At 49.3% G+C, this 26,192-nt stretch overlaps 5 protein-coding genes across 5 annotated transcripts; 3 read left to right on the plus strand and 2 right to left on the minus strand.

Moving 5' to 3' along the window:
* Positions 1-1,855: 1,855 nt before the first annotated feature.
* Positions 1,856-6,305, plus strand: GIQ15_03057 (leucine rich repeat protein; the record flags this gene model as incomplete). The annotated part of the gene is made up of 2 exons (XM_033550474.1): positions 1,856-3,399; positions 3,452-6,305. The coding sequence occupies 2 exons, from the start codon at positions 1,856-1,858 to the stop codon at positions 6,303-6,305; spliced, it is 4,398 nt and encodes a 1,465-aa protein (XP_033407635.1).
* Positions 6,306-8,454: 2,149 nt separating this feature from the next.
* On the minus strand, positions 8,455-9,726 carry GIQ15_03058 (mannosyl phosphorylinositol ceramide synthase SUR1; the record flags this gene model as incomplete). Its single annotated transcript, XM_033550475.1, has 4 exons — positions 8,455-8,736; positions 8,793-9,152; positions 9,214-9,369; positions 9,448-9,726. The coding sequence occupies 4 exons, from the start codon at positions 9,724-9,726 to the stop codon at positions 8,455-8,457; spliced, it is 1,077 nt and encodes a 358-aa protein (XP_033407636.1).
* A 6,518-nt stretch (positions 9,727-16,244) lies between these two features.
* On the plus strand, positions 16,245-17,988 carry GIQ15_03059 (arrestin; the record flags this gene model as incomplete). The annotated part of the gene is made up of 2 exons (XM_033550476.1): positions 16,245-16,443; positions 16,505-17,988. 2 exons carry the CDS (start codon positions 16,245-16,247, stop codon positions 17,986-17,988), a joined length of 1,683 nt encoding a protein of 560 aa, XP_033407637.1.
* Positions 17,989-22,154: 4,166 nt separating this feature from the next.
* Positions 22,155-24,203, plus strand: GIQ15_03060 (amino-acid permease inda1; the record flags this gene model as incomplete). The annotated part of the gene is made up of 5 exons (XM_033550477.1): positions 22,155-22,499; positions 22,577-23,021; positions 23,088-23,638; positions 23,716-23,856; positions 23,922-24,203. The coding sequence occupies 5 exons, from the start codon at positions 22,155-22,157 to the stop codon at positions 24,201-24,203; spliced, it is 1,764 nt and encodes a 587-aa protein (XP_033407638.1).
* Positions 24,204-24,500: 297 nt separating this feature from the next.
* Positions 24,501-25,349, minus strand: GIQ15_03061 (uncharacterized protein; the record flags this gene model as incomplete). Its single annotated transcript, XM_033550478.1, has 3 exons — positions 24,501-24,548; positions 24,649-24,902; positions 24,977-25,349. 3 exons carry the CDS (start codon positions 25,347-25,349, stop codon positions 24,501-24,503), a joined length of 675 nt encoding a protein of 224 aa, XP_033407639.1.
* Between the last annotated feature and the right edge of the window lie 843 nt (positions 25,350-26,192).

Genomic DNA, 26,192 nt, shown 5'->3' on the forward strand with positions numbered 1-26,192 from the left:
ACTGCTTGCGATCAACGAACTTGTCATTTTATTTATAAGGCGGATCGGGTAAATACATATAATCAAGGACTCCCTGGATCGCAGACAAAAGCGCGGTGCGCCAGTATTTATTCGGGCTATTATGAACGATGGCCTAGACTTGGTGGCCTTTCAGTTCTTAAATGAAAAGGCTAAGATAGTGCCTGGAAAACAAGGGACATACTTCTCGAGCAAGGATAAGACCGATATGTACTTCTTAGCTATGCAGCGACATGACTCGTATTACGCCAATCGAGTCCATGAGTACAACCAGGCCATTGGGGTCTTTCTTGCGCGGGGGCCAGCCATTGAGAAGAAGACGGGGGTTGTGGCTTTACCATTTTACCATGTCACAATACTCTAAGATAATTACTCCGTACTTGAATTTAAATCAATTGTTTCTTTCCTTTCTCTCCTCCCAGTGCTCCCAGGTTACGGCTCACCTGACTAGGTAAAAGGTCAACCTCTAACTTACTACCAAACCATAACTCTTTATGTGACCCCCCCTGAAATTACTATGGAGTACTCTAGGGAAGACGACTGAACGACATCTGTAGCCATGGTACGATGGGCTAAGCATTTGGGGTCTTTGGAATGGAACCAACCATGTGTGTTCGGCGAAGTGGCCTGGAGTAGCTTTGACATAAAACGACGCAGTAGTTCACGGGGGAGGGGGAAGAAACGCCATCCTGGTATGATGACACGCTCCTACCAGTTCAAGCAGCGATCGAATTCCGATCCCGCCTAGCTGTAGATGCGCAGCACTCTCGCAGTTTCTCACGGTTGATATTGGCCTGGCAGCATGAGAAGACTGTTCCGTAGGAGCAATAGCGTCGAAGGGCTATATCACGGCACTGATATCGATACTTCCCCGATACCCAGAGCGCCCACGGACGAGGAGATCAAACTCAATTGCCCTTCCTAGCGGGAGATACTAGCTGGATCGGAGTGAGATCGCGGATTGTTGTCCCGTATGTCCCGTACTTGGGATCGCATGCATGAAATTGGGCCTTGGCCGCGAGTTCCGGATCTCGCATCTGAAGCTCCTCGCCGCTGGGATTGGCCGTGGTCTCTGTTCTCGGCTGGATCTCGCTGCTGCTTGTTGGTCTGAATGCCTGCTGCTTGCCTGCTGCTTGCTACCGGCACCAGCCATGTCAGGTGGAGAAGTCGCTAACTCTGTTGTCTTTTTTATTTTTTTACTCTGGAGCTGGCGTGGCTGAATCAGTGCGTGGATGGAGCTTTGAGACATGCCCCCGTAGGCTTCATGTTTTCCCTTTTCCTCGTCCCTTTTCATTCTACCTGCGTTTGTCGAGTTCTTCTCTCACTTGCTCTTGCGTCCTCGTATGCTTGTTCTTTTTCCTGTTCCGTCTGCAGGGGCCTCGTATATCTCCTATCAGAGCCATCTCTCCAGCAACAAAACATCCGAACGTACTCTCTGTACCCTGTCGAATTAGTAGCGGATGGCGTGGCTGTTTTCACCGCCATGCTTGTACGTTCTGTAGACCTGTTGATCTGTTGATCCTGCTTTCCCGTCTCCAGCTCGAAGCAAAAGGAGGCCGGTAGGGAAAGACGTTTGAACGGGTTGGAGGAGCTCGCTCGCTCTCAGACAGACGCCCCTTCGACGCGCTGCCATCGTCCTCTCGCTCGTATCTTCACTGTGATGGTGATGAGCTCCTAAATCTCCGCTGGCGAAGATCGATCCGAACCAGACTGCCTTTTCTTCTTTTTCTTCTTCTTTTTCCTTTTTCCTTTTTTTAGTTGCTTTTCTTCCTTTTTTAAACTCCGCCCTGACGACCGCGAAGCAAAAAAAAACCTGCATAAAAACATAACGCGAGCCATGGCTGAACGTTCGAAGAAGCAAAGAAGAAAAAGTTTTGGCGTCTTCGGGTCCACTGGGCTATTGTCTCTGGATTCCGCCTCACCCGTCGTCGTATCTCGATCTCGCGCCGGCGATCGATATTCGTGCGATGCGTTGACCCTGGCGAGATATTACAGCGGGCGTAACGGACAAGTCGATGCGTTTGGCTCTGCAGTGGTCGACGACGACGATATACAACAACCACCACCAGCATGGCACAGCAGTAAGGAGGAACTGAAGCCACGCACCAGGAAACAACGTTCGGGAAGCAAATCTTCTCTGCTGAGCATGGCGTTTGTCAGGTCTCGTCCGCCCAGCGTCGGCGAGGTGAAGACGCAGAAACGGGCGGTGGATGGCAAACAGCAGCAGCAGCACAAACAGTCTCCCAGGCCGTTATCATACTCACCACAGCTGCCCTTCCATGATGACGACCTCTACCTGCCGAACTTCTCTCTCTCGCACTCTGCCACCGAGCCGAACATTCGCTCCCGATCGAAATCCGTGAACCGTCCCTTGGCCAGAAGCTCGGTATTTGGGTCCCTGAGATCCTTCAAATCTATGGACGAAGACCAGCACTCGACGAGATCGCGCTCTAGGTCGACGTCGAGCAACGAAGATGACCTGCCTATCATGCGGGAGTCGGCCAATTCTCGCGTCCACAAGTTCCAGCAGCAGCAGCAGAGCCATCACCAACAGCCGCTGCATTGGAATTTTGGCACAAAGGTGTTGCATCACGGCGAAGTGCAGACGGCGGGGGCTATGTGGAGGAAGAGGAGCCATTATCTCGTCCTGACCGAGTCTCATATCGTTCGTTTCAAGAGCCAAAACAAAGCAGCAGAGGTTTTCCCATCCATACCTGCATCCTGGGGCCGAAATGCCGGCGCAGCGGCATCGAATCGACTCTCTATGGTATCTCTCGCATCTCTACACGAAAACCAGCTCGCAGGAGGAACGGGAGTCGGAGTGAGCGGCGAGGGAGGAATAGGAATCGCCCTGAATACCATAATCGCGGTCCATCGGTTAGACGACGGGAAACCCTACTTCTCAATTGAAGTGTGCTACGCAGACGAGAAGAACTACCGGGGCTCGGCTATACACATTCAACTCAGCGACCCGCAAGAAGCGCAACTATGGCTGATGGGCATTCGCGCGGCTGCGGAGGGTGCAATCTCCATTGAACCTCCCGTCTTTGACGCCGACACTGTTAATTATGTAACCAATATCTTGGAACAGGAGCGTGATTATGATCCAGATTGCTTTGGGCTATATAGAATCGTGCATCGCATGTCTACCAAGCAAGGTAATCGTTCATCTACTGATGATATCACTAAGCTTGCATCCAATGCCTGTTTCCTAGCCATTGGTGTCCATAAGATACATATTTTGCCCGCCCATACAAAGTCTTCCAATAGGGCTTCCATGGCATCCTTGGTAGAGCTGGACTTGGACGCCTGTCTGGGAATCATGGCCTTGTCGTCTATCTTGGTGCAACCTAGTGACGATACCTTTCAGTTGATCTTCCGGTAAATATATCCTCAAATTTCAACACCTAAATTTACAGCTATGCGCCAATAGCACATTCTTGCAGCTCAAGCTAATGCCGAACCCTCTTAGAATACCGTTCAAAAGCCCATCGATCGTTAACCTCTCCTCGAGCTCTTCCGGTGAAATCGCACTACTCCTTCGGCAACGCGCAGAATACCTACGTCCCGAATGGATTCACCAACCTTTCTCGTTCAACGTTCCTAAACATGTTCAGGCTCAGGTTATGCCTCCGGTGACGTTCGAAGAGGACCACGGCTGCTTTGACCGGACGCTTATCGCTTATTGCGCCGCTTACGATGTCGATACCTCGAAGATCCGTTATATGGTGGACTATCATTGCGACGACGCACCGGCCTTTCAACTCCTCCCACGCGAAGGCTGCCCAGATGGTGGAGGATATCTCCTCCTGGAGCTTCTAGCAGTCTTCCGCGCATTACGGTATAACGAATCATTTAACTCGATCTCGTTTGCGCGCATTAACTTGGACATCCTGCAGCAATTCCGCGACTCGTATGGACCAGATTTTGATGCAATGCGAACCAGGTCAAATGTAGCGGTCAATATTCCCGGGCAGGATGAGGTAGCCGCCTTAACCCAAGAGGTGCGGGCACTCGCTCTGAAAAGTAGGACACTCCGAAGGATGGAATTTTCATACTGTCTGACCCGCTCTGCAAAGGCGACTGGGAGCGAACGTGATCCTGGATGTGGCATTCCAGAAGCTGTTTTCCCGCTCTGTCGACGGAGCTTGACAGGGGTGGATTGGCTTGCACTCAACGGCATAGAGCTGGGTGATTCGGACCTGGATTACCTGGTCGATGCAGCCTCCCAGAAGACTTCGGGACTCCGCGCTCTCGAGGTGAGTAACTGCAGTATGCAGATCCACGATTTGGACCTGATTCTGTCGACCCTCCGAGTTCAGAGAGACACCCTTCAATGTTTGCGAATCTCCAATATTGTTGGCCGATTAAGCCCGGACCAGTTCCAGCAGCAAGCCGGATGCTTCCGCAACATTCGAAAGCTTGAGCTTTCTCAAGTTCTGCGGACTTCCAGGAACGAGCCTCTCATTTCAGCTGAAACACTGCTGAACTGGGAACTGGAAGAACTCTGTCTGAACAATACAACGGTTAATGAGCAGACGGTAGAATCCATCGCCATGTATCTTGCGAGCCCGCAATCGAAGAACCTCCGCGAGATGCGCCTCAACCAGTGCGGTATCACTGGCGGAGACGTTGCAACCCTGCTATATTTCATGGTTGATGAGGATCTGAAAGCTCGAGACATTCACTTGCACGTAAACGACAACCGGCTGGCTATCGACTGCGATGTTTTGTTCGCCTCTATCGCACAAAATCGAACGCCTACCCATCTCACGATGAGAAACATTGAGTTTCAACGCGACGAAGACTTCAGGAGCCTGGTAGAAGCGCTAATTCAGAACACCACCTTGCGATACCTTGACATCTCCAGGCTATCACTCCCGCACGACGCTAGTGCTGAGACATCGAAAGCATTGCAGAGAATGTTTGAACAAAACACCACCATCGAAGAATTGGATATCAGCAGTGAACAAGCCCATCTTGATGTGAGTAGGTTTGGAATTGGGTTGAATCTTGCCCTGACTGGGTTGAAAAGAAATACTACACTCAAAGTACTGAAGATTGAGCATCAGAAGCTGGGGGTTCAGGGCGCAAACACCCTTGCGTCCGTAATTGAGGAAAACAACTCATTAGTTGAAATATACTGTGAGAATAACGAAATCAATCTGCAGGCGTTCACCATCTTAGTCAATGCATTACAAAGAAATCAGACCGTGTTACACATCCCAGCGATGAGGAACGATTGCAAACGGTCCCTAGCCCGAGTTCAGCGGGAGATGGAAGCCGATGCAAAGGACACCGGAATTCGGTCCACTTTGTCTACCGCATCTTCAATTCGTCGCTCTGTTCGTGCTGCATTTACGGGCTCTTACAGCAGCAGTAATAAGTTGGTGAAATCGCATCCCCCCGTTGCACAAGTTGGTGCTTCACCAGGCGTTCGTCGCGCGTCCTCCGCGGTACTCGCAGCACCAAATGGCACACAGCCTAGTATGACGGTATCTGCGACCCTGCCGCAGTTCACCCGGCCGGAGATCAAATTCGCTATTGAAGCGCTTCAAACTAAGTGGAATAGCCAAGAAGCTCGTCTACAACGCTATCTTTACCGCAACTTCAGTGTCCTACATGGCTATGAGAGTGAGAAAGTCGGTGACGATACGATCAGTGAAGGGCGACCAGCTACAGCAGCTAGTTTGGCAACATTCCTCAACCAGCTCTCCCTCACACCGATTGAAGACATGAGCCAACGGGATGGTAGCTCTGTAATCGAAACACCGTCTAGTGATGCTTCGGGACTCAGCCGATCTACGAGTTTTAGAACCGCGAACAACTTTCCTGAAGAAGATGCAGCTTTAGACGAAACTGGCGCTGTCGATTTCAACCTCGACTGGTCATTCTCACAATCATGTTCGAAGCAGAGTGCCCTTATTGATCGTGTCCTCCCAGGCTCGTCGTTTATGTCACCCATAAATTCTCAAACGGACGAGCTCGCCTCACCTATCTCCTCCCAGCCTCGACCAGCGCTCGTTCGAGCAACCAGCAGTGTACGCAGTAGTAAGTCTACTAGCACTGTCAGCGTCAGCACAAATACCAGCACGACCATGGATAGACCTCCTATCAGCGGCCGAAAATTTGGTACGACGAGGACACCTTCGCTGCGTGGCTTGCTAACTGCTCGAGCTGCGGCAGCAGCAAGCAAAAGAAAAATGCAAAATGATGCCGACCTTCTTGGTTCTTCTAACGCGCCTCCGCAGCTCGATTGGAATCTTCCTGAGCTAAATCTTCTTTAATAAAACCCACCACTACTGCCTATCGACACTACATACTCCACTTCATCCTCATCGCCCTTCACATTCGCCTTGATTCTCTACAGCCGTGGCTTGGCTATCTATTTTACATTGTGCCTAAAGAGCCTTTTTACCCCCGAAACTTCATGACTTATCACCAAACCTATTTTCTTTCAACTCGATACCCATATTTTTTTTATTTTCTTCATGAACTCATGTGCTTTAAGAAAGCCTACAAAGCCTGTCCTGGATCGACGGAATGATATGAACATGACCTCCAGTACATACCCCTACCCATCCTTACCCTTACACACTTGCATATGCTACATACCACATTTCCCATTCACGTACAGTTTCATCGGGAATGAGCACCACTACACTACCTAATTCTTTTCTTCTTCCTCTTCTTTTTCCTCTCTGCTTTTCCATTATGTATCTTCGTACCGTTTTTTTTTTAAATGGCTTGTTTGGTGTTCTTGGTCGGCTTTTACTTTGCCTTGGGAGGATATTTTCGTTTTTTGCACTTGCTCTATAAGAGCTAATAATTATGTTCGAATACACATCGCTTAATGCGTCAAGAATATAATCTCTGTCCAACTTCTCACTATCAACGTATCCTTATCATAAAATCGTAATTGTAAATAAAGTCCCCGTATAGTAAGTGGTCAAGTGACGTCAAAATAAGACGGCCAAACGTAAATCCAACCACACGCCATTTCAATTTCACCAAAACTCCTTCTCCAAACACATCACTGAACCATTGCTTTATCAATTGCAATTAACCGATTAACTGGACAATTCCAAAAAGAGCAACTCACCAGACCAGTCAATGCCAACCTAAACACCCGGAACGTCACAAGAATGCCACCTCCATCCAACCAGCGAGCGGACATCGAGCCGCCTCCGCAAGTCTCGAAAGAAGCGACCATGGGCTTCATTACAGGCGCTATTCGTGTACGTTATCCTTTTCCTTCTATTCAACTGTCCCTACCGGGACCTTGTTTCTAGCCAGCTTCATCGTGACTCGTTCCCGAAGCTCCGGCAGACCGCACGCCTCGATATACATGCGTAGAACAAAAACTTTATATAAACCCTTGAAGGATCCAGTATAGTTAATGAAATATATAACAACACAGTTCGGCTCCCTCTCGATCCTAGCCCATTTGATCCTCTCCCTTCCGCATCCAATGCACTTCACATCGACCTCCACATCGTCGCCGCCGACATCAGCGAACGCGCCAAACGGCCGTCAACCACCACCATCATCGACACGACCGAAGGCGCCACGCATATATAGGCCTCTAATATCGTTTTCGAACTCGATAGCACCCATGTCGCAGGTTTACCGTGGTTTGACACCGCAGTTTAAACTGTTTATACAAATGAGCATTATGACGCTTGGTGGGTGTATATGGGCCGAGAAGAGAGTGGGTGAATATCTTGACCATGTAAGGAAGGTGAAAAGAGCCGAGAGAAGAGCTAGAGGGGAGTAGCTTTGGCCTCCTTTTGCTTTCTGCTTCTTTGGCAGGCTAAGTTGTGTCAGGCCAGGCACGGCATCATGGGTTATTGGTTGGATTGCATATTAGGCGTTTGGTTGGATTGTATCTCTACTCTAGTCTTCTCTTGTATATACATTTACGGAACTTACCATAAGTCTTGATGTGATATGTAACAATATTTTCACTGCTCTATTATTAATAATATTAAAGAGCCCTCCGACTCTGCCGGGGGGTAGTGAAAAAAATGAATAAAGAATACAGATGTGATGCCAACAGAACGCTGCAGTGCTATCAACTCAGGCCAAGCCAACTTGGATAACCAACTGTGAGCTGAAACCAAAAAAATGATGGGGGAAAGGGTAGACGTATCAACAGGTGCAATACATCCAATGCGTTGCGGCTGTCTGCCGGTATGTGAGGCGTCGAATGGGCCATAATAATAGGCGGGGTAGGGAGGGTGACTCTAACGTGTTCGAACAAATTGGAAATATTAACATTATCCTGGTCCTGTGATCGAGTCCTAGACGTGGTGTGGAAGGGTATTAAAACAGCGTATATGGTCCGTATATATCAAAACAAATGGGCGCAATATTTTCACAGAATAAGGGGGTTTCTCCCTTTTCAGAGAGTCAGGTGGCAGCCGGGTTGTGCAGCTATGACTGTCGATTACTCAATTCGTACAGAGAGTCTGGCGCAATCTCTTCGTCTTCCTTCTTAACATGCGACCGTTGGAAGAAGAGTGGGAGAATGCGCATCTTTCGGCGGGAGGGCGAGATGGATCGGCGAGGTGATGAGGTGCCTGATGCAAGAGGTGTATAGCGGACGTGCTTGGAGCCTATGGATAGCGCGCGGCGATATATTCGCCAAAGGGCTAGACCGATGATACCTGCGGCCAAGAAACCGGAGAAGGTAATAAGCATCCAGTGTCCGCCCATCTAGAATTTGTTAGAGACATTATCGTTTTTGTGCAAGCTAAGGACGCGGGACATACCCAGAAAATCAACTGTGCATCCTCGCCATGCCAGCTGCTGCCCGGGTGATGGGTGAAGAAACTCCAGGAGTGACGATTATATGCATCCTGGAGCAGGACACGCACGCGGTTTACACCATCGGGGTCGGTGTTCTTGTATTCCTTCCAAATGACGGAGAGGAAGAGCGGTCCAGTCGAGTACATGACCGTGATGTAAGGGAGGACCCAGGCGCGGTCATATGCCTGCAGCGATTTAATGACACGCAAGAAGAATGGGTGGTTGGGTACAGAGCCCATGGCGTCGTTGGAGATGCCTGTAGGGGCGGTACGGCGTACCCAGGCTGGATAAGAGAGCAGCGGGTCAAGGCGTCGATTACAACCCTGTATACAGCGTTAGTGCTTTCTGCTAAAGCTAGGTAGGTAGAGGAGGAGGGGTACGAACATCATCAAGGTCGATATATGTGCCACCATAATGGGCGAGGATGAAGTAACGAATCGCATCGGCTCGTTGGATGGGAAATGGGTAGCCGTCGAAAGTCGTGAGAAACCAAGGGTAGTGTTCGGAGATGAAGTCCCTGGACTTGTCGTCCGTCCATAGCTAGGGCGTGTGTCAGCTAGTATTCCCACCGAGAGAACAAGCCCACCAAAGTCGACAGACGGGTCAAGGAAATCTCACCATATACTCGTAGTCAGGGTGCATTTCTATGCAGCCATTTCGAGGGCCGACCCATATCTGAGGTATGCTTTCGTTCTTGTAGGTCTGGTGGATGATCTTTGGGATCAATTGCGGGCGGTAGCTGATGGTGCTGGAGTTGACGCCGGGTAGCTCGACGTTTTGGATAGCATCGTCGGTGGCATCCTCGACGAGGAGGGTGAGGAGGGTAAAGACGCTCCGGACGAGGAAGAGGATGATGAGTGTGTTTATGAGGAGGAAGATGAAGAGGCCGCGCCGCATAGTGATGGCGGTGGTGAGTTGGCCGCCGTTTGTGCGTGTTTTACTGGCTGGTACTCGTTATCGGCGGTGATCAGGGGACGAAGCGCTACCTCGATCAGTGAAGAGACCATTCAGGCTGAGATAACGGCGGTAGTTCAGCGATATCCAGGGCAATCGATGCTCGCATCCAGACGAGACGAGCAGAGAGAGCAGTAGCAGAATATGAAGTTGTTGAGAAACCCCCTTGAAATTTCGCAATCGTTCAATAAAAGGCCCGGGATGCAGATTAGTGCTATAATTATGATTTTAAGGAACGGAAAGGCGCAAGGATAGGGCCCCTGGCTCGTATCGTTAGCGGATCAGCCACATGGAATCGCCAACTCGACTAGCAGAAACGACGAACATACATGGCAAGCAGAGGAGATTGAGTGCTGGAGGGAGACGCAACGGGGACAAGGACGATGACCGAGCAGGGCTACGATACCTGTAACGAGCTATGCACGAAGAAGGGTGGCCGATATGCGAGATGACGATGGAGGAGGTCACAGCCACAGCACAGGGGGCAAAAGGCTGTGACGATGACGGATAAGCCAAGAGAAAACAACAAGAGTACGTGGAAGAAGCAAAGAGCGACTAGTTGACGTATATATGAGTATCCAAGACAATGGTGAAGTCGAAGTTGAGGTGAAGGTGAAGTTAAGAATCGAAGTTGAAGTTGAACTTTTTCTCAAAAGGGCCGAGGGACAAACTTTTCCTCGGTACGGCGAGTAAGAACAGTCAGCCAGCAGAAGAGGCTCGTATCGCCTATGTTACTGTTCAGAGTGAAGCTATCATTCCTCTCCTCGCAGCCTGAACATCTGCTTCCCTTCCCCTTCGTATATATAATGCGATATGCGATGTCTTCTAGTGGCGGAGTGAATGCGTGGCTTATGTCAGCCCTCAGCCTCATCCTCCTTTTTATATACACAAAACATCAGCCAGTAACAACTATCATGGAGGATGAACAGCGGACGGTCAGGCTATCTTTAAGCTTATGCTCTCTAGCCAGCGCCGCATCGCACCCACCGTGGCCTCGGGGTCTTCCTCCGGCACGAAATGGCCGATTCCCTCGCCTGTCTGCACCACGGTGAGAAGCTGCTCCCTTTCGACCCAGTCCTTCCATGCGGCCTGTACATCAAACCGCGCTCCCATTCCCTGTGAATGCAGTACGAGCACTGGCACTGCCATCTTCCTGCCCTCGTCCTGGTCGCGTTTCTGCTCCTGCACGTCCTGTCCGCTCCCAGCCTCGTAGTCTGCACACGAACTCTGCACGACGCTCTCCATCTGCCTGAACGGCCGCGAATATATCTCCATGGCGTCGTCAGCTTCGAACCGTGCGTTCCCCGCCTCGCTAGTCCCGCGCCAACGCTTCATCATCTGCCGCACGAAGGTGTCGGCTCCCATGGCGCGTATCATCGTGCTGGCGAGCTCGACGTTCGCTAGGAACGGCCAATGGAATGACCTGCTGGCCTCGGCTGGGTCAGCCAGGGCGGCCCACTGCACGGTCGTGGGCACGATATCAATCAATGCCGTGGCTAGAATGGTAAACGTAGATGCATATTTGGCTGCGTCGACCGTGAGGCGGTGGCAGATGCGTGCACCCCGATCATGGCCGACCAGGACGATGCGGCACGGTGGACCGTCGGACGTCTTGTTTGAGACCGTCAGAAGCGTCGAGAGGGCCTCCAGTATGGCCGTTCCGGTAGTAGATTTGTCGTTGGCCCGCGCTGGCGAGCTAGTGCCATACCCTGGGATATCGGGGATGAACAGCCGCGTGTCGCTTGGAAGCAACTTGACAACCTAGTATTACGATGCTTTAGTAAATGCTGGACGAGGACAGAAATCTGCGTAGACTTACATGGCGCCACCTACACCGTTGATATGTCGGTCCATTAGTATCCCATGCATGGCATTTACGTCATTTAATGCACGCCGTTTACTCACATAAAGTGTCTGTCACGAATCTAGAGTCAGCACTGCGAATGGGGCCAAGAGTAGGCAGGTGTCAGACTTACGTCTGCGGATATCCATGTATTAGCACCAGTACCGGCTTCTCTGCATCCGCACCTGCACCAGTAGCAATGCCTCTCGAGAGACCCCGGATCGTCGAGCCAGAGCCAGAATCATCGCAGACTTCGAAGGTGGCGAGGTTATGCTCTGCGAGGCACTGTGGAACGCCGAGTACAACCATGTTGGGAGCTCTTGGCTGTCCGATATCTATGCCGATGGGCGTATTGAATAGCTTGATAGATGGAGTTGGGTTGTATAGTTATATATACGCAATATGATTATAAATCTGGACGTGCGGGGATCATGACAGGAAGTTTAGGGAAACTATGATTCTATTAATAGTGGATGACATGTGGGCTATCCAGATCAACCTGTAATAGTTATATGGTGCTCATGGTTGTACGGTAAATTATATAGCTATATGTGTTGTAGATATAAACGACACAAGGTATAATAACTATGCGGGTGCCACGCCCGTCGTTGCAGCTGATGGTCAGGTGCTGGGCTGAATAATGTACGATGGCATCACGAAACCCCATACACTCAAGAAGCTGATAATGCATATATCTGCTAAACATTGGTAGCGACTTTTGAAATCGGCTGACTGCCGTAGGATGGTGGTAATTAGGTCTAGCCCAGCCATTCTGAAGAAATCAAACTAAAATCTCCGGATGAAGTGATTTAACGGTGATCGATCATAAATCAAGACACAGAGTCGCACTTTTCCGTCGTCGTTGTCGTCATCGTTGTCGAATTTTGCTCTCGAGAGCAGGAGAAATGTCAGAGTAATAAAAATCTTTAAGCTGCTTAGTATTGGTGGTTATGGCCATAGCCATAATGGCGACGGAGTAGGAGTTGATATTTAGAGACTCGCCTGGGCTGTCCTCGTCTTAAGTGGGTCATTGCTAATGCGAATGATGCGTGATTCCAACCTCGTGTCTATGAGATCATCTACTATCGGGGCAATGTGCCCGTGCGAGAAGCCGCGAGGTCAACTGTTGTAGGTTATAACTGATGGCGAGTGAGACGCATAAAACGGGCCGTTTGCGCGAGCCACTTCTTGATTATCATTAACTGTGTCATCCAATATGGTATTGATGGATAAGTGAGTGTGTTTCAGGTCGGATTTAGTTGACCTCCCCCAATCTAACACAACGACAAGAGGTGTCCCTTTACCGTTTGGGACTCAACCTCTACCATTGACCTTAGCCTCGCGAGCCCTGTTTTACTCGGCTTGAGACATAGTATCGGCATGAGAAGAACGCAGGTTCGATAAGGATAACGAGACACAAGAAGACCCAGACACTGATATGTTATATCACCAGTAACTTAGGTATCAGTGCGTACGTCACAAAGAGGATAAGTGGCTCAACAAGTGGCAGCATTCGAGATGTTGACAATGTTGTCAAAGTTGCTAAAATTTGATGCACAGAAGACCACTATAGATATCGCTGGTCGGGCTTAGAACCACGATCTAACATGATGTAATGACGTGTTCCCCATTACCTTCGCTCCCAACTCCTCCAGGGGTAGCCCAAGACAGCTCTATTTAAAATAGAGGCAAGCCTAATAGCAGTGAAGCTCTGCCGAGTTATGGAAGCAAGATATGTCACCGTTCCAGCACGGCATGGCGAAAGGGCTGGCCATTTAAGGGTCATGAACTGGTCATGAGGGCATAGCATTAAATAGATAGTCCCTGGATGGGATCAAGTTTAAGTAAGTATGAAGGTATATGGAGTTTGAGGAGAGTAAAGGAAAGGGAGGAAAAGAAGTGAACTGGGCATAGGTAGGGTATATATAGAAGGTTAGATGATAAGATATCACAGTCACCGTCCGTGCTATATCAATATGAAAGGCATAAAGATATAACAGATGACCAACGGCCCTTGGATAAGATCCACTGGAGCAAACAAAGACAGATGCTGCATCGTTTTCTTTGCTGGGAGTTGGAGATGGGATAATGTATCCTCCTTGTCTATTATTTAGGATGCGGTCAAGACAAAGTATCACGTGACATCACCAGATATCCCACGTGGCAGAAGCTTGGCATAACTTTATCCCCTCTATGATTTCGTCGAATGGTCGAACTAGGAAATACGGGGCGTTTTTGCATTGCTTTGCTTTCGATATGGATGGCTTGGCAGAGTTATAGAGCAAGACAGTCACAATCGAAGACGTCCTACCGTTGTCCCTAAATATTTTTTTAGTGACGTGTATCATTTGATATAGTGGTGGGGTTAAACGTATATCCCTAAATATTGTATCATCCACAACGCTGTCACCCGTATTTCAGTCCAAGTTTATCCATGACATGTTGATCATAGCCGCGTAGCCGTAGAGCTTGCAGTGAGGTTGTACACGTTTCGCACGAGACATTACGATAGGGTTGTGACACAGAACCGCGGGTCCTGAGCCTAGATCATTACCGGCATCAGCATATCACGACCCGGGGGTTTAACAAGAGATCCGTGCAGCTCTTCCGATGACGGTCGCTTGAATAAACCTACTAGCCGGTCTGAAGACATCGTCCAAGGCCAATGGGCGTCATCACATGGGAGGTCGTGTGCCTCAGCTGTGGTCTTCTGCGACCTCTGCATGAATATACACTCTCTGTATTTGAAATCCAAACATAACCCCAACTTCCTCATTGAAGCCACGTTAGCGAGGGCGGAGATCGTGGTCCGGGGTTGGTCTAGACGGCGCCTATCTCTATCTCTTCGGTACCAAACACTACATCCCGAATCGCCGAATCAACAGCCAGCACCGATGGTCATTTCCCCGACCGGTCCTTGGCAGCCTTCACATTACCAATGCGGTTTGAGGGCAGTTAAGAAACAACACGAGCTTTCTGCAGTCCGGAGATATATATGCCTCGGGCGGCAGGGCGGAGAAGAGAGAAACGGTTTGACTGTGGGGAAGATACGGCTTGAGAAGAGTCATTTCGTGTTGGCGGTTGTTGATTTGGCAGCAAGAGGGCGTGTTTCCGCTTTCATACCTCGTATACTCCCGTACACTATACCAAGCAGAGTCATTGATACCCTCTTTTGTCTCCAAAGTCAACAGTTTCAGAGCAAGCAAGATCAACTCAACCTTCAAACCTCTGGAAAGGAAAGAAAGTGTTGATTAGTAATGTTGATCAGATAAGCAGTGTATTACTCAGCAAAGCATGTCCTAAAAACAGCGTCAAGGCCGTCCCAAAGAAGGAAAGTCCAAGCCAGTGGTCCAAGCTTCCCACGCCCTTTTTCCTTTTTTTTTTATTTTTATTTTTTTATAGATCTTGCTGCGTCATAGTTACCGAAGTGTACGTACAGAGCGTCGGCCGACTACCCGGCTGGGCATGCAGCAGAGACATCAGATGGCCGTGGTAGAACGGGCCTCTCGATGTTTGAAGCTAGCAGCTCTCGGTGCCCGCCACTTGGAATGCGCAACTGCTGTGAAAATCGATGTTGGATCCTCATGCACGCCCTTCAATTGAGAGCTCTGTGTCGCGCCGGAGATGGCTAGAAAGCCTTGCCCGGCACTCTGTTTCATGCTGATATCGTACGGTGGCCCTGTGCCAGCTCGCGATTGGAGCGCGGGAAATCAGATCACTCCATTTCCACCGGATTTACAGCTCGAGAACATGATGTGACGACCCACCACGAGGCGAGATGCTACAAGATCCAACGAGAAAAAAATCTCTTCCATGCAACCTGACGGCAAAAAACTGCTTGTTTACAGCTCCACCTTGTGCCGGCCAGGCTGACGGCGAACGGTGCCGGTGGCTCGAAGGAAGAGAACGAAAGAAAGAAGAAGAAAAAAAAAACTCTGCTGGTGGAGATCGCAGAGGGAACGACTAGGTTTTTGATAGCACCGGCCAGAACCGCGCTGGGTTGGCGGACCTGGCCCGCTAAAGCAGCGCGACGAGTCGGTACTTCGTGCCTGCGCTGTCGATGGGCCGGAGACGGGGTCACTATCCCAAAGCCTGGCTTGCTGGATTAACGCTGGCAGGGGTGACTCAAGGGCGGTTTTCGGTCATCGCAGGGCGGGAAGTCAAGTCACCTTGGTGGCCCGCGGACTTTGAAATAATGGCAGGTATACGGTACCGTGCTGCTGGACCGCCACTCCCCTGTCGCCGAAGTATATATACAAACAGCTATCTCGTGAGCCCGGCCAGTGGAACGGGAATTATGGTTGCGTCAACTCGGCCTCTTCTCACCCTTTTTCAAAACTGAATAACTATATAACCCCCCGCGTCCCCCTGCCAGCTGCGCTAAAACTCATAACACATCGCCTTATTCATCGCCTTGTTCACCGTGCAGGAGGACCTCTCGCAGCTCACCCAGATACAACTTGCCTGTTGATAACCACCAGGACGACACTGCCTGCGCAACCTTTGTGGCCCCCCGCACTCTATCCTATCCTTCTTGTCTGCTTTCTCGGCGTTTTATTTACCCTCTGGCTGCATCGCAATACTAGTCTAGGATAGCTGAGCAAGAGAACATATCAGGATGTCGGCGTCTCTGGCGTCACGGAGCGCCGCCTTTGAGACGTGGGGGAAACGCTCAGCGCCACGGGTTGAAATCAATCTGAAAGACCAGCCGGCGTCTGGAATCTGCTCTTACACTACCCTTGATACTATCGAGGGCGAAGCAACCTTTGTTTCCGACGTTGATACCCGTTTCGAGCAGATCTCCATCACTTTTTTAGGTGTGTATATCAACAAAGTTTATATAATAAAAAGCAGCCAACTGATTACGCTCCGATATAGGCACATCGAGGACTCTTATTGAGAGACCTGGGGCCGCTGGCCCGGCTGTTGGTCGTTCTTCTGCATTCCACACATTCCTCAGGCTGGTTCAGCCTATCGATGAGTCGGACTATCCGCAGCCCCGCATCCTGGAGGCTGGTCGCAAATATACGTTCCCCTTCACATTTGTCGTGCCAGAGAGACTCCTTCCGCAGTCATGTACACATCGGACCAACCATCCGCAAGTGCAACATGCACACACCAACCTGCCTCCGTCTGCTGGAGACCCTATGTTAGCCGGGGACGGGAACACGCTACTCGATGACTTGATACCACAGATGGTTCAGATTCAGTATACCATCAGGGCTAAGTTGATGAAACATAACCCCAGCTCAGATACCCTTCGCACCGTCGTTGATCAAGGTAAAAAAGTCCGTATCATCCCGGCTACCGATGTCGAACCACCGCTCGACGTTTCTGAAGACAGTGTCGACTACTGCCTTCGAACCGAAAAATCCGTCAGGAGAGGTGCACTACGCGGGAAGTTGGGTCGCATCGCAATGGCTGCTGAGCAGCCAAAGCCATTCCATCTCCCCCCTATCCAGCGCCCAGGTAGCGAAGGAACCGCGACATCTGAGGAGCAAGAGACCCCGAGTACAATGGTGAAAGTCCACGTTCGCTTCGATCCTGCTGATGAAAATCAGAAACCACCTCGTCTCAACACCCTTTGGACAAAGCTCAAGGTATTCACGTACTTTGCTTCAGAGCCATGGAAGGACTTTGCAGCCCGCGAAAGCATGCCCAATTGGTCTCTCAACCATGGCGCATACCCCGAAACTGTCCCTCTTGCAACCCGCTGTATCGCTTCCGTGCCGTGGACAAAACACTCCGGAGATGCCAACTCTACCTTCTGCTCTCCCGCATCATCGACAACCAACCTCTCTATCAACACCCCCATGTCTTCTGCCCCCACTTCCCGTCGTGGCTCTGTTCAGTCCACTTCCTCCATCGATACCTCCCGCACCGGCCCTACAGCTGCCTACGCTGGTAGCACATATTACACCTGTACCATCCTAGCGCCCATCACCTTGCCGAAAACCAAGGCCTTTATACCAACCTTCCACTCCTGTTTGACCTCCCGTACATACGCGCTAGATATGAGCATCTCCGTCCTCACGCCCAACACGAGCTTGACGGTGCCACAGCTCTCTATCCGTGTACCAGTACAAGTCGCAGCCGCTGAAAGCTTGGCTCAGGCTGTATCCCTTCGCGGTGACAATGTGCAGAGTACAGATGCCTTCTTTACACCCAGAAACATCTCACCGCCCCCTGTCGAATATATGGGCCGTGCATCGCTCGGAGCAGGCAGTAGACAACGTTCTGGGACATTGGAGTCGATAGGAAGTACGATGACGGCCACAACAGTGCGGCCTCCACCAGAGTACTCTCATGCACCCTTTGGCCGACAGCTGTCGAACAGAACAGTCGTGAGGTCTGCGTGCTGAGCACGTCCTTACAAAAAAAAAACATACTCATTCCCATTTTCCTGCTTAATGATTGCATGTTTCAATATGTTTTTCTATATATATTTTTTATCGCCAAGGATGCTCAACCTTTTTGGCTCACGTTATTATACGATATACCCGTCTAACCTGTTTGGACATGTTTATTTCCCCTCTTGTATGAATTACGGTCTTACCCTACCTTGTTTTGCTTTTTTAATGCTCTACTATGCTATGATTTTTGGCGAATTAATTAATTAGTCTCTGAGTTGGTTGGAAGCTTCAACAGTGCTTATTTGGAATCCAAAAACTGGTGGCTGTCTTTTGCGTTCTGTTCAAATCATATGTTTGCATGTCTATTACGAATTAAATATTTAGCTTGATGCCTATTACTGTTAATATAACTAATATATAACCACCTTCGAATATCCTATACGTGTTTCAAAAATGTCACCACCGCGTTCCTCCCATCTCCTCGAAAGGTGGCTTCTGTGTGCAGGGCGCCTCGAACCCTTGTACGACATACATCCATCCCACAACCAACACATAATTCTTCTATAACATTAGCTTGTTCGAGAGGGACCAGCTCGTCCTTATCTGCTGATATGACCAAGGCTTTTCTTTTCTCCACGCCCTTCGCCTGTGAAGCTGATATAGAACGAATAGCAGCCTCTGAATCCCACCAGTTTCGAAGGAAAGGGCCCAGATATCGATATGGCAACCACCGCTGTGGGTAGAGAGTCAGTAGCATGGACTGTATGCTTACGAACGGCGTCTCTAGAATCAAGGACGGCGGCTGACACTCTGACCTTGGCCGCACAGAAGAGGACTGTCGCTGGTGGTCTGCGGCTGCTAGAAAGGTAGCTACCCCTGCGCCTATACTTTGGCCCCAGAGGACGATGTGAGTGTTTGGATCGGTATGTGTTTGCCGGGCCCAGTCCAAGGCAGCGATAGCATCACGTTCAATCCCACGCTGGGATGCTCGGCCGCGAGAAGTCCAGTATCCCCTATACGAGACCGCAACGATGGTATATGATCTATCTTCCAACGACTTCAACACGGCTGATAACTGGGGCAAACGGGGTGGAATCGAAGACCCATTTCTATACAATCTATTATTAACTCGTTCGTCAATTAAGCTAGAGATCAAGCTAACTAACCCCTGGAAATACAATATCACCACTTCCCCTTTCTTCCTTCTCGTCTCTTTATCATCCACCGTCCGTACTACATTACGTCCAACACATATCGCAATCTCCACCCCATCCAGGGACCGTATCCTCCCTTCCTTCCAAAGTATTGGTTGACAAGCTTGCTCGTAGTCAACTATCTTCTCTCGTCGCGAGAACGGTGGCATGGACGGCATGTAGATTATCTTGTTCTGAAAGATTATCATCATTGCGCATTTATATACCCAGAGTGTGACTGTTAGACCGACAAGGACAACAGGAGGGACGAGAATAGGTGGAAGAGCTGAGAGGAGCGAGAGGTTGCGGGCGTAGGGGGCGGTTCTGTATACATTCTTGGTCGTGGGTCTGTCGGACCGTAGGAATGGAGCTATACGGCTAGAACTATAGTGGTGTGGCTGACAGGTCTGTCTCGAATGAAGAAACCGTACAGCTCCATGGTGTTGTGGAAGTACAGCTGGCCGCCGTAGGACCATGCTGCCTGGATGCTTGTCTGTCTTTTCTCTATTCTTTTGCTTGAAGCTATCTTGACGTCCCAGTTTTTGTCACTGCTTATGTAAACATATGACCTCACATCCATATATCTCGGCCTGAGCAAGCACATTTTTTTTTCATCTCTACATAGATAGACACTCCAGCGGGTGGCCTCTAGTACTCCAAGTACGATATGATTAGAGTGCCTAAAGTATCGACCAATGATCTTATCTCCATCTATAACTGTTCTCTTCATGTCGGCATATTTTATAAACGGTAAACCGTTCAGGGCAACGACTCTCGCTTTGCCCCTGGAAGTTGAATATGAAACCTCCCACGTTTATTCTTTAACGTATCATTAATTAAAAAATCGTCAAGTTCTTCTCCTCAAGCTTCCACTACCTTCTCAGCTCATATCGGCACTAGCGACGTAAAAATACGATGCGGGTCGTCGCTGCGGATGCGCTTGCAATATCAGCCCAGATTAGCACCAGCTTCCTAGCTTCTTGTCGTATTTTCGGTAGAGTCCTACCGCCGCGTGTCCCACAGTGAGGGATCTTGAAAAACTACCCTCGTAAAAGAGAATATGTAGAACATTCAATGATTAGCTAAAGGGCAATCAAAGAAGTTCAACTTCTTGATTCATCTGAAACAGAGGCTTTACAGGGGGGTCGGCATGTATTCTGGAATAAGAATATATTCCACTTGGCAGAGGGGTTCTTGAAGCGATATTGTTCGAGGACGGGAACATCTACCTCGTGATTGTATCAACATGCTGGCATTGCTGGCCTTGGTCCTTAGCTAGCTTTCTCTTCGGACGCTATGGTCGTATTATCCAAAGGGCTAGACGGCTGGGCTGACGGGATTAACCACCAGCTGGAGCAAAAATGCAAGTCGATCTACCGCGTGGCGCCTCCCTTTGGCTACTTGCCACGCAGAAGGTTCGTGGCTTCCGTGTCCCTGTAAGCCACGATTAGTATCACTCCCTGAGAATTCCTTGGTATGCCGAGATGTATGATGGCGAAAGAGGTCAGATGGTAACAAGGGACAGGAGACAGGCGGCATTCTCGAAGGCAAGATCATTCTAGAACACCTTCTATACGACGAATCGAGTTTTTGATACGACATGCACGGAGTGTATAGATGTATATAGACACCTTTCCGCCCAGATGGCCAAACTAAACAGGTAGGTTAGAACTGGGCCATGCGGCGCAACTCACACCCAATTGGTTGTGTCTGGGTTCTGCTAGCTGGCGGTTGTCAATTTGTTTGCCCTTAAGCTTGATCGCGCCGTCAAGGACCATGCTTCGCTCGTCCAGTCGTGTTGCAGGGCGTAGCCTTATATTTCCGTAGAGAGGGCCGTTAAAGGGAATCTGTGACTGGCCGAGTTCTTGGCCGTAATTAGCTTACTATATTCCATGAGAAATATTTAGACCAAGCCTGAAAATTTTCGATGTATAGCATCTCTTCCATGCACCCGATCTCCAGATCTGCGATGCCAAAACCCAAGGGTTCCTTGCTGTAACAACGGCGTGTTAGGAAAGCATCAATCCATGATAACCGTCGTGCTTCAGAACTCGGACTAATCACACCATCTTTTCTTTGATCATGTTGTAGTTATGGTCATAGTTTGTATAGGTGGGAGTGATGACGGTCGATAACTTCCGATTTACAGGGCAGGGTTTGCGACTTTTGGTTCGGTTTAGACTTTTCTTCCGCAAATTCACCATCGTGCCCAGCCGAGTTTCCTCAATGCCGTGAGCAAGCCGGGATTATCCCTGGCCACCTGAAGCCTTCTAGAAAAATGGCCTTCGAGAATGTCACCACGCAGGCTCTCCCATAGGACTGAACAAGATGCAGCCTATGGATGCCTCAGAGTCTAGGTGGACAACTGGACCCCAGCGCAAAATTGGGTTCTAATAACGGAATCTTTTTGCTAGAGGAACTCAGGACCCTGTGGGCTCGTCTCCCAAGATGCCAAACATTGATACCCACATTTCGGGATCAGGAATCTTTCGCTTATGATCGTATCTTTAATAAGAATCATGATTTGGAGTCACTGCAAATTTCTTCTGCCTCTGGGCTGGTGTTGCCAAATCGTTGGCGCCGTTGGAGCTGGAGCAAAAGTTGACTGCATTATTCCACCGTAGGCATCTTTAGGTAGGATTGACGAATTGAAACCTTTCCTTTGCACACTCGACTTATCTTGGGGAAAGAGGCAAAGGAGGACGTCTTCCCAGCCAGGATCTCCTGAAAAAAAAAAGCTATCTGGGGACTCGATCTGACTTTGATATAGTTATAGCTAGGATCTCCAATATCATCCCGCTTTTAGGACCCTGCATGCTCTGGATGCCCCAGCTCCTGACCATTTAACCCATGGACCGTCCCTTGATGCGGCTGTATTTATATTCTCCATTGCCATCCACCATCTGAGCAATTTCTTGGGGTCGTCATCTGGCACAAAATACATTCTCCGTGTCTGGCAGTTCATCACCACACGCCGCCGGTATGAAAAAGTCCGAGAAGGAGCCAGAGCTCGCGATAGGCAATGGTGGTGGTAGTAGTGAAAAGGCCGGCTATGGAAAAACCGAAGATGATATCATATCAGACAGTTCGTTGGAGTCCTCGCCGCCGCTGGGATTTTGGACTCGCATGGGCTGCACCCCAGAGTCCTTCAAGCGACGCACGCTTGCCGATAAACACAACCAACTTAACCAGACATTGAAGTCTCGACATCTGCATATGATTGCCATTGGAGGCAGCATAGGTGCCGGTTTGTTCGTTGGTTCGGGTTCGGCGTTGAGAGCAGGTGGCCCAGGGGCTCTCCTAATCGACTTCGCCATTGCTGGAATGGTCAGTAACTAGTTACTCCCCAGCTTCAAAGGCCAAACTCGTCATGACAGGCACTAACCACCAACCTGTTCATATAGATGATGTTCAATGTGGTTTACGCCCTAGGCGAACTTGCTGTCTTATTCCCCATCTCCGGCGGGTTTTATACCTATTCGACTCGTTTTATCGACCCCTCCTGGGGCTTTGCGATGGGCTGGAACTATATATTCCAATGGGCGATCATCCTACCGCTTGAGCTCACAGTTGCCGCCTTGACGATAGGATACTGGCAAGTTAATGTCAGCGTAGCGGTATGGATCACTATGTTCATTATCGCAATCATCTTGATAAATATCTTTGGGGTCTTGGGTTATGGAGAGGAAGAGTTTTGGGCCAGCAGTCTGAAACTCGTGGCTATTGTAATATTCATGATCATGGCCCTGGTATGTGTCCTTGGTGGTGGCCCGTCGCATGGCAAATATACCGAGTATTGGGGTGCTAGGTTGTGGCACGATCCAGGATCGTTTGCCAATGGCTTCAAAGGTGAATTAAGGCTCCTTATGCTGTATCTCGAGGAGGAGGAGGTATCTCTATGCTAACACCTGCTAGGTGTTTGCGCCGTGTTCGTCACTGCAGCCTTTGCTTTCTCTGGCACCGAACTGGTTGGATTGGCGGCAGCAGAGTCGAAAACCCCCCTTAAGTCTCTCCCATCAGCAATAAAGCAGGTGTTTTGGCGTATCACTCTGTTTTATATCCTTGCTCTTGCCTTCATCGGCTTGCTGGTGCCTTACACCGATAAACGCCTTCTCGGCAGTGGCAGCCTTATTGACGTTACTGCCTCCCCCTTTGTCATTGTTGCCAAAGATGCCGGTCTGGTAGGCTTTGATAGCTTCCTGAACGTTGTGATCTTGGTCTCCGTGCTCTCTATCGGGAATTCAGGCGTATACGGTGGCTCTAGGACGTTGACTGCGCTGGCTGAGCAGGGCTACGCCCCTAGAATCTTCAACTATGTTGATCGAGCTGGCCGCCCTCTCGTTTCCACCGTAGCCATGATACTTGTGAGCTTCCTTGCATACATCAACATATCTGCAAGCGGTGAAGAGATATTCGCCTGGCTGCTTGCTCTCTCGGGACTTGCCTCCCTTTTCACCTGGGGAAGTGTATGTGTTGCCCTTTCTTGTAGCATTGCGCTCGTTCACTCATAAGTCTCCATCTTTGATTCTAATGTGACGTCTAGATCTGCCTGGCACATATTCGATTTCGCGCTGCATGGAAATACCATGGTCATTCTTTGGATGAAATACCCTTCAAGGCTGCATTCGGCGTCTGGGGATCGTGGTTCGGCCTTATCTTCGTTGGTCTTGTTTTCATCGCTCAGGTATGCACTTTGATCTTTCGACCCTTTTACATTAGCCGTGGACATGTAGCTGCAGTGGCTAACAGGATATGACACAGTTTTACACCGCCGTCTGGCCACTTGGTGGAGGTGTGAATGCCAATGGCACTAACGATGCCAAAGGATTCTTCAAAACTTATCTGGCTGTGCCTGTTGTTCTCCTGTTCTGGGCGTGCGCATATTTTTGGAAAGGAAATGGGTGGTTGAAACTTCGCGATATTGATGTCGACGCTGGACGCCGAGAGATTGACTGGGAGGAACATAATCGTGTTATGGAGGAAAGAAAAAGGGCGTCGGCTTTTATGAGAGTTGTGTATTTCCTCTTCTAGGCATAAATGTGATTTAAGGGGTTATTCTACCTGAACTAAAGAATGTACCTCCATGTCTGGCATACATATATATCTGGGTGGTGATCAGATGCTAACTAGGTGTATAGCTAAGATTAATGATTCGATATTAACTATGGTTTTATTTAACTGTCATTTTTCTCTCCTCCCCTTTAATTAATTAATCAACGCAAAGCTTGCACCGCCCTCCCTGAAAATAACATCAACGTATAGAATCGTATATGAAAATATGGTGTATTTGATGGCTGGTAACAACTTGACTGTAGCAAGAGTATTCACCTAGTTTTTCAAGCCAAAGAATGAAAGAGGCACGTATTTCAATTCGCCCTATAGGTTAATTAGCCTCAAAATGGATTATTATAGCCCTGCTCAACCAAGAGACGACCATGCTTAGTTCGATTAGCCTTGAGAAGGGTGAATAACTTACACCATTATATCGGGAATCGAGGAGTACTAAATGTAATGTCTTCGCAAGAGATTTATATCCTCCCAGTAACCATTCCAACTGTTCGGCAGAGGCTGCGTACAATGTTTCACCTGTTATGGTAGAGTATTCTAGTTCCTTATGGATCCTCTTCGAGATCTTGTCGTCCTGGACAGTATTCAATACCCATATGTGTAAGAACTCATACACCTTGTCCGGGCTAGCTGTGGGCTTAGGGTACTTGAGGTACATCAACTCTATGTAACTTGTTAGCCAGCCGTTAGAGAGAGTGTGTAACACGATTCAATGTCAATAACTGCCTATAACTAACCTAGGTCGGAATATTCGAAGGGAAAGATCGAGATCTCATCATCGCCCGAGTTTTCTATAGTAGAGACCGTAGGCTGAGCCTCGGATGTTTCTTCCGGATCAAAGTTTGTGAAGTACTGGTCACTGTATGCTTCGTCTGGGAGAGAGTCCGTAGAGTACGGGATATCAGGTATATCTCCAGGATCAGGGGCTGTGCAGCACCAGCACCCAGCTTTTACGCCTGGATCGGAGGCAATAGAAAACCAAGAAGAGACAAGGTCTTCGTAATCAGGAAGTGTAGTGCACCAAGGATCAGGCATAGCATCTGTATCAGAGGATGTAGACCGCCAAGGGCAACAGCCTTCTTCTGGGGAAGAGGCCATAGTTGAAGACATTTTTCGATATGAATAAACGTTTGAGCTCGTTTTACAAAGTAAGGTATACAGTCTATGCGGACAAGTGACAGATATTCTAGAGAAGAGATGACACGGGGAAGCGTGAGGAAAGCAGGCTCATAGACGGTTATATATGTGATATTTCTCATAGTCTATGATGCAATAACGTTTTGGGATAGGAAGAGGAGAAAAAAAAAATAGAAAGCACGTCCATGACGATATGCGACGACTGGATAGAACCATGAATGTGTAGTAAATCCTATCCATGGATCCATGGTCGAGCACTGACTGATCGAATACCATGGCAGGCAGATATAGATTAACTTTGACGTGACGAGTATGAACAAGCTACCCGGCTACTGAAAGCTGAGCATTAAAACACTTCTCACAAGGTAATAATACGATCCATGTTCCGTGGATCGATAGAGAGATCAAACTTTATGCCTCTCATGCCATACAAAGTGAGCGAGCTACGCTCTCCATGCCCACTTGCGCTTCTCCAGGGCGTCAAAACCTCGCACGCCGACTACACAAAATGATGAAGCCAAGAGGAGGGCCCCATCATACCAGATGAGGTTTCGGTAGTCGCGTAGCAAAGCGGACGTGTCCTGGCCTGGAGAGGGGACCCGGGAATCTCCCAGAATCAGGCCAGCAACGGGGGAGCCGAAAAGCGCTCCAAGTCCCCTGACGAAGTAGAGAAAGCCATTCACAGAGGCGTAGGCGTGTACGCCAAAGATTTCTGTGATAGTTGTTGGGAAGAGTGCATTGAATGCTAAGTTCCAAACCACGACGACACGTTTCTACGTTAGCACAAGGCATACTAAGAGTAGAACATAGTAATCA

This window comes from Arthroderma uncinatum (assembly GCF_011692745.1).
Source record: "Arthroderma uncinatum strain CBS 119779 chromosome Unknown scaffold2, whole genome shotgun sequence".
NCBI lineage: Eukaryota > Fungi > Ascomycota > Eurotiomycetes > Onygenales > Arthrodermataceae > Arthroderma > Arthroderma uncinatum.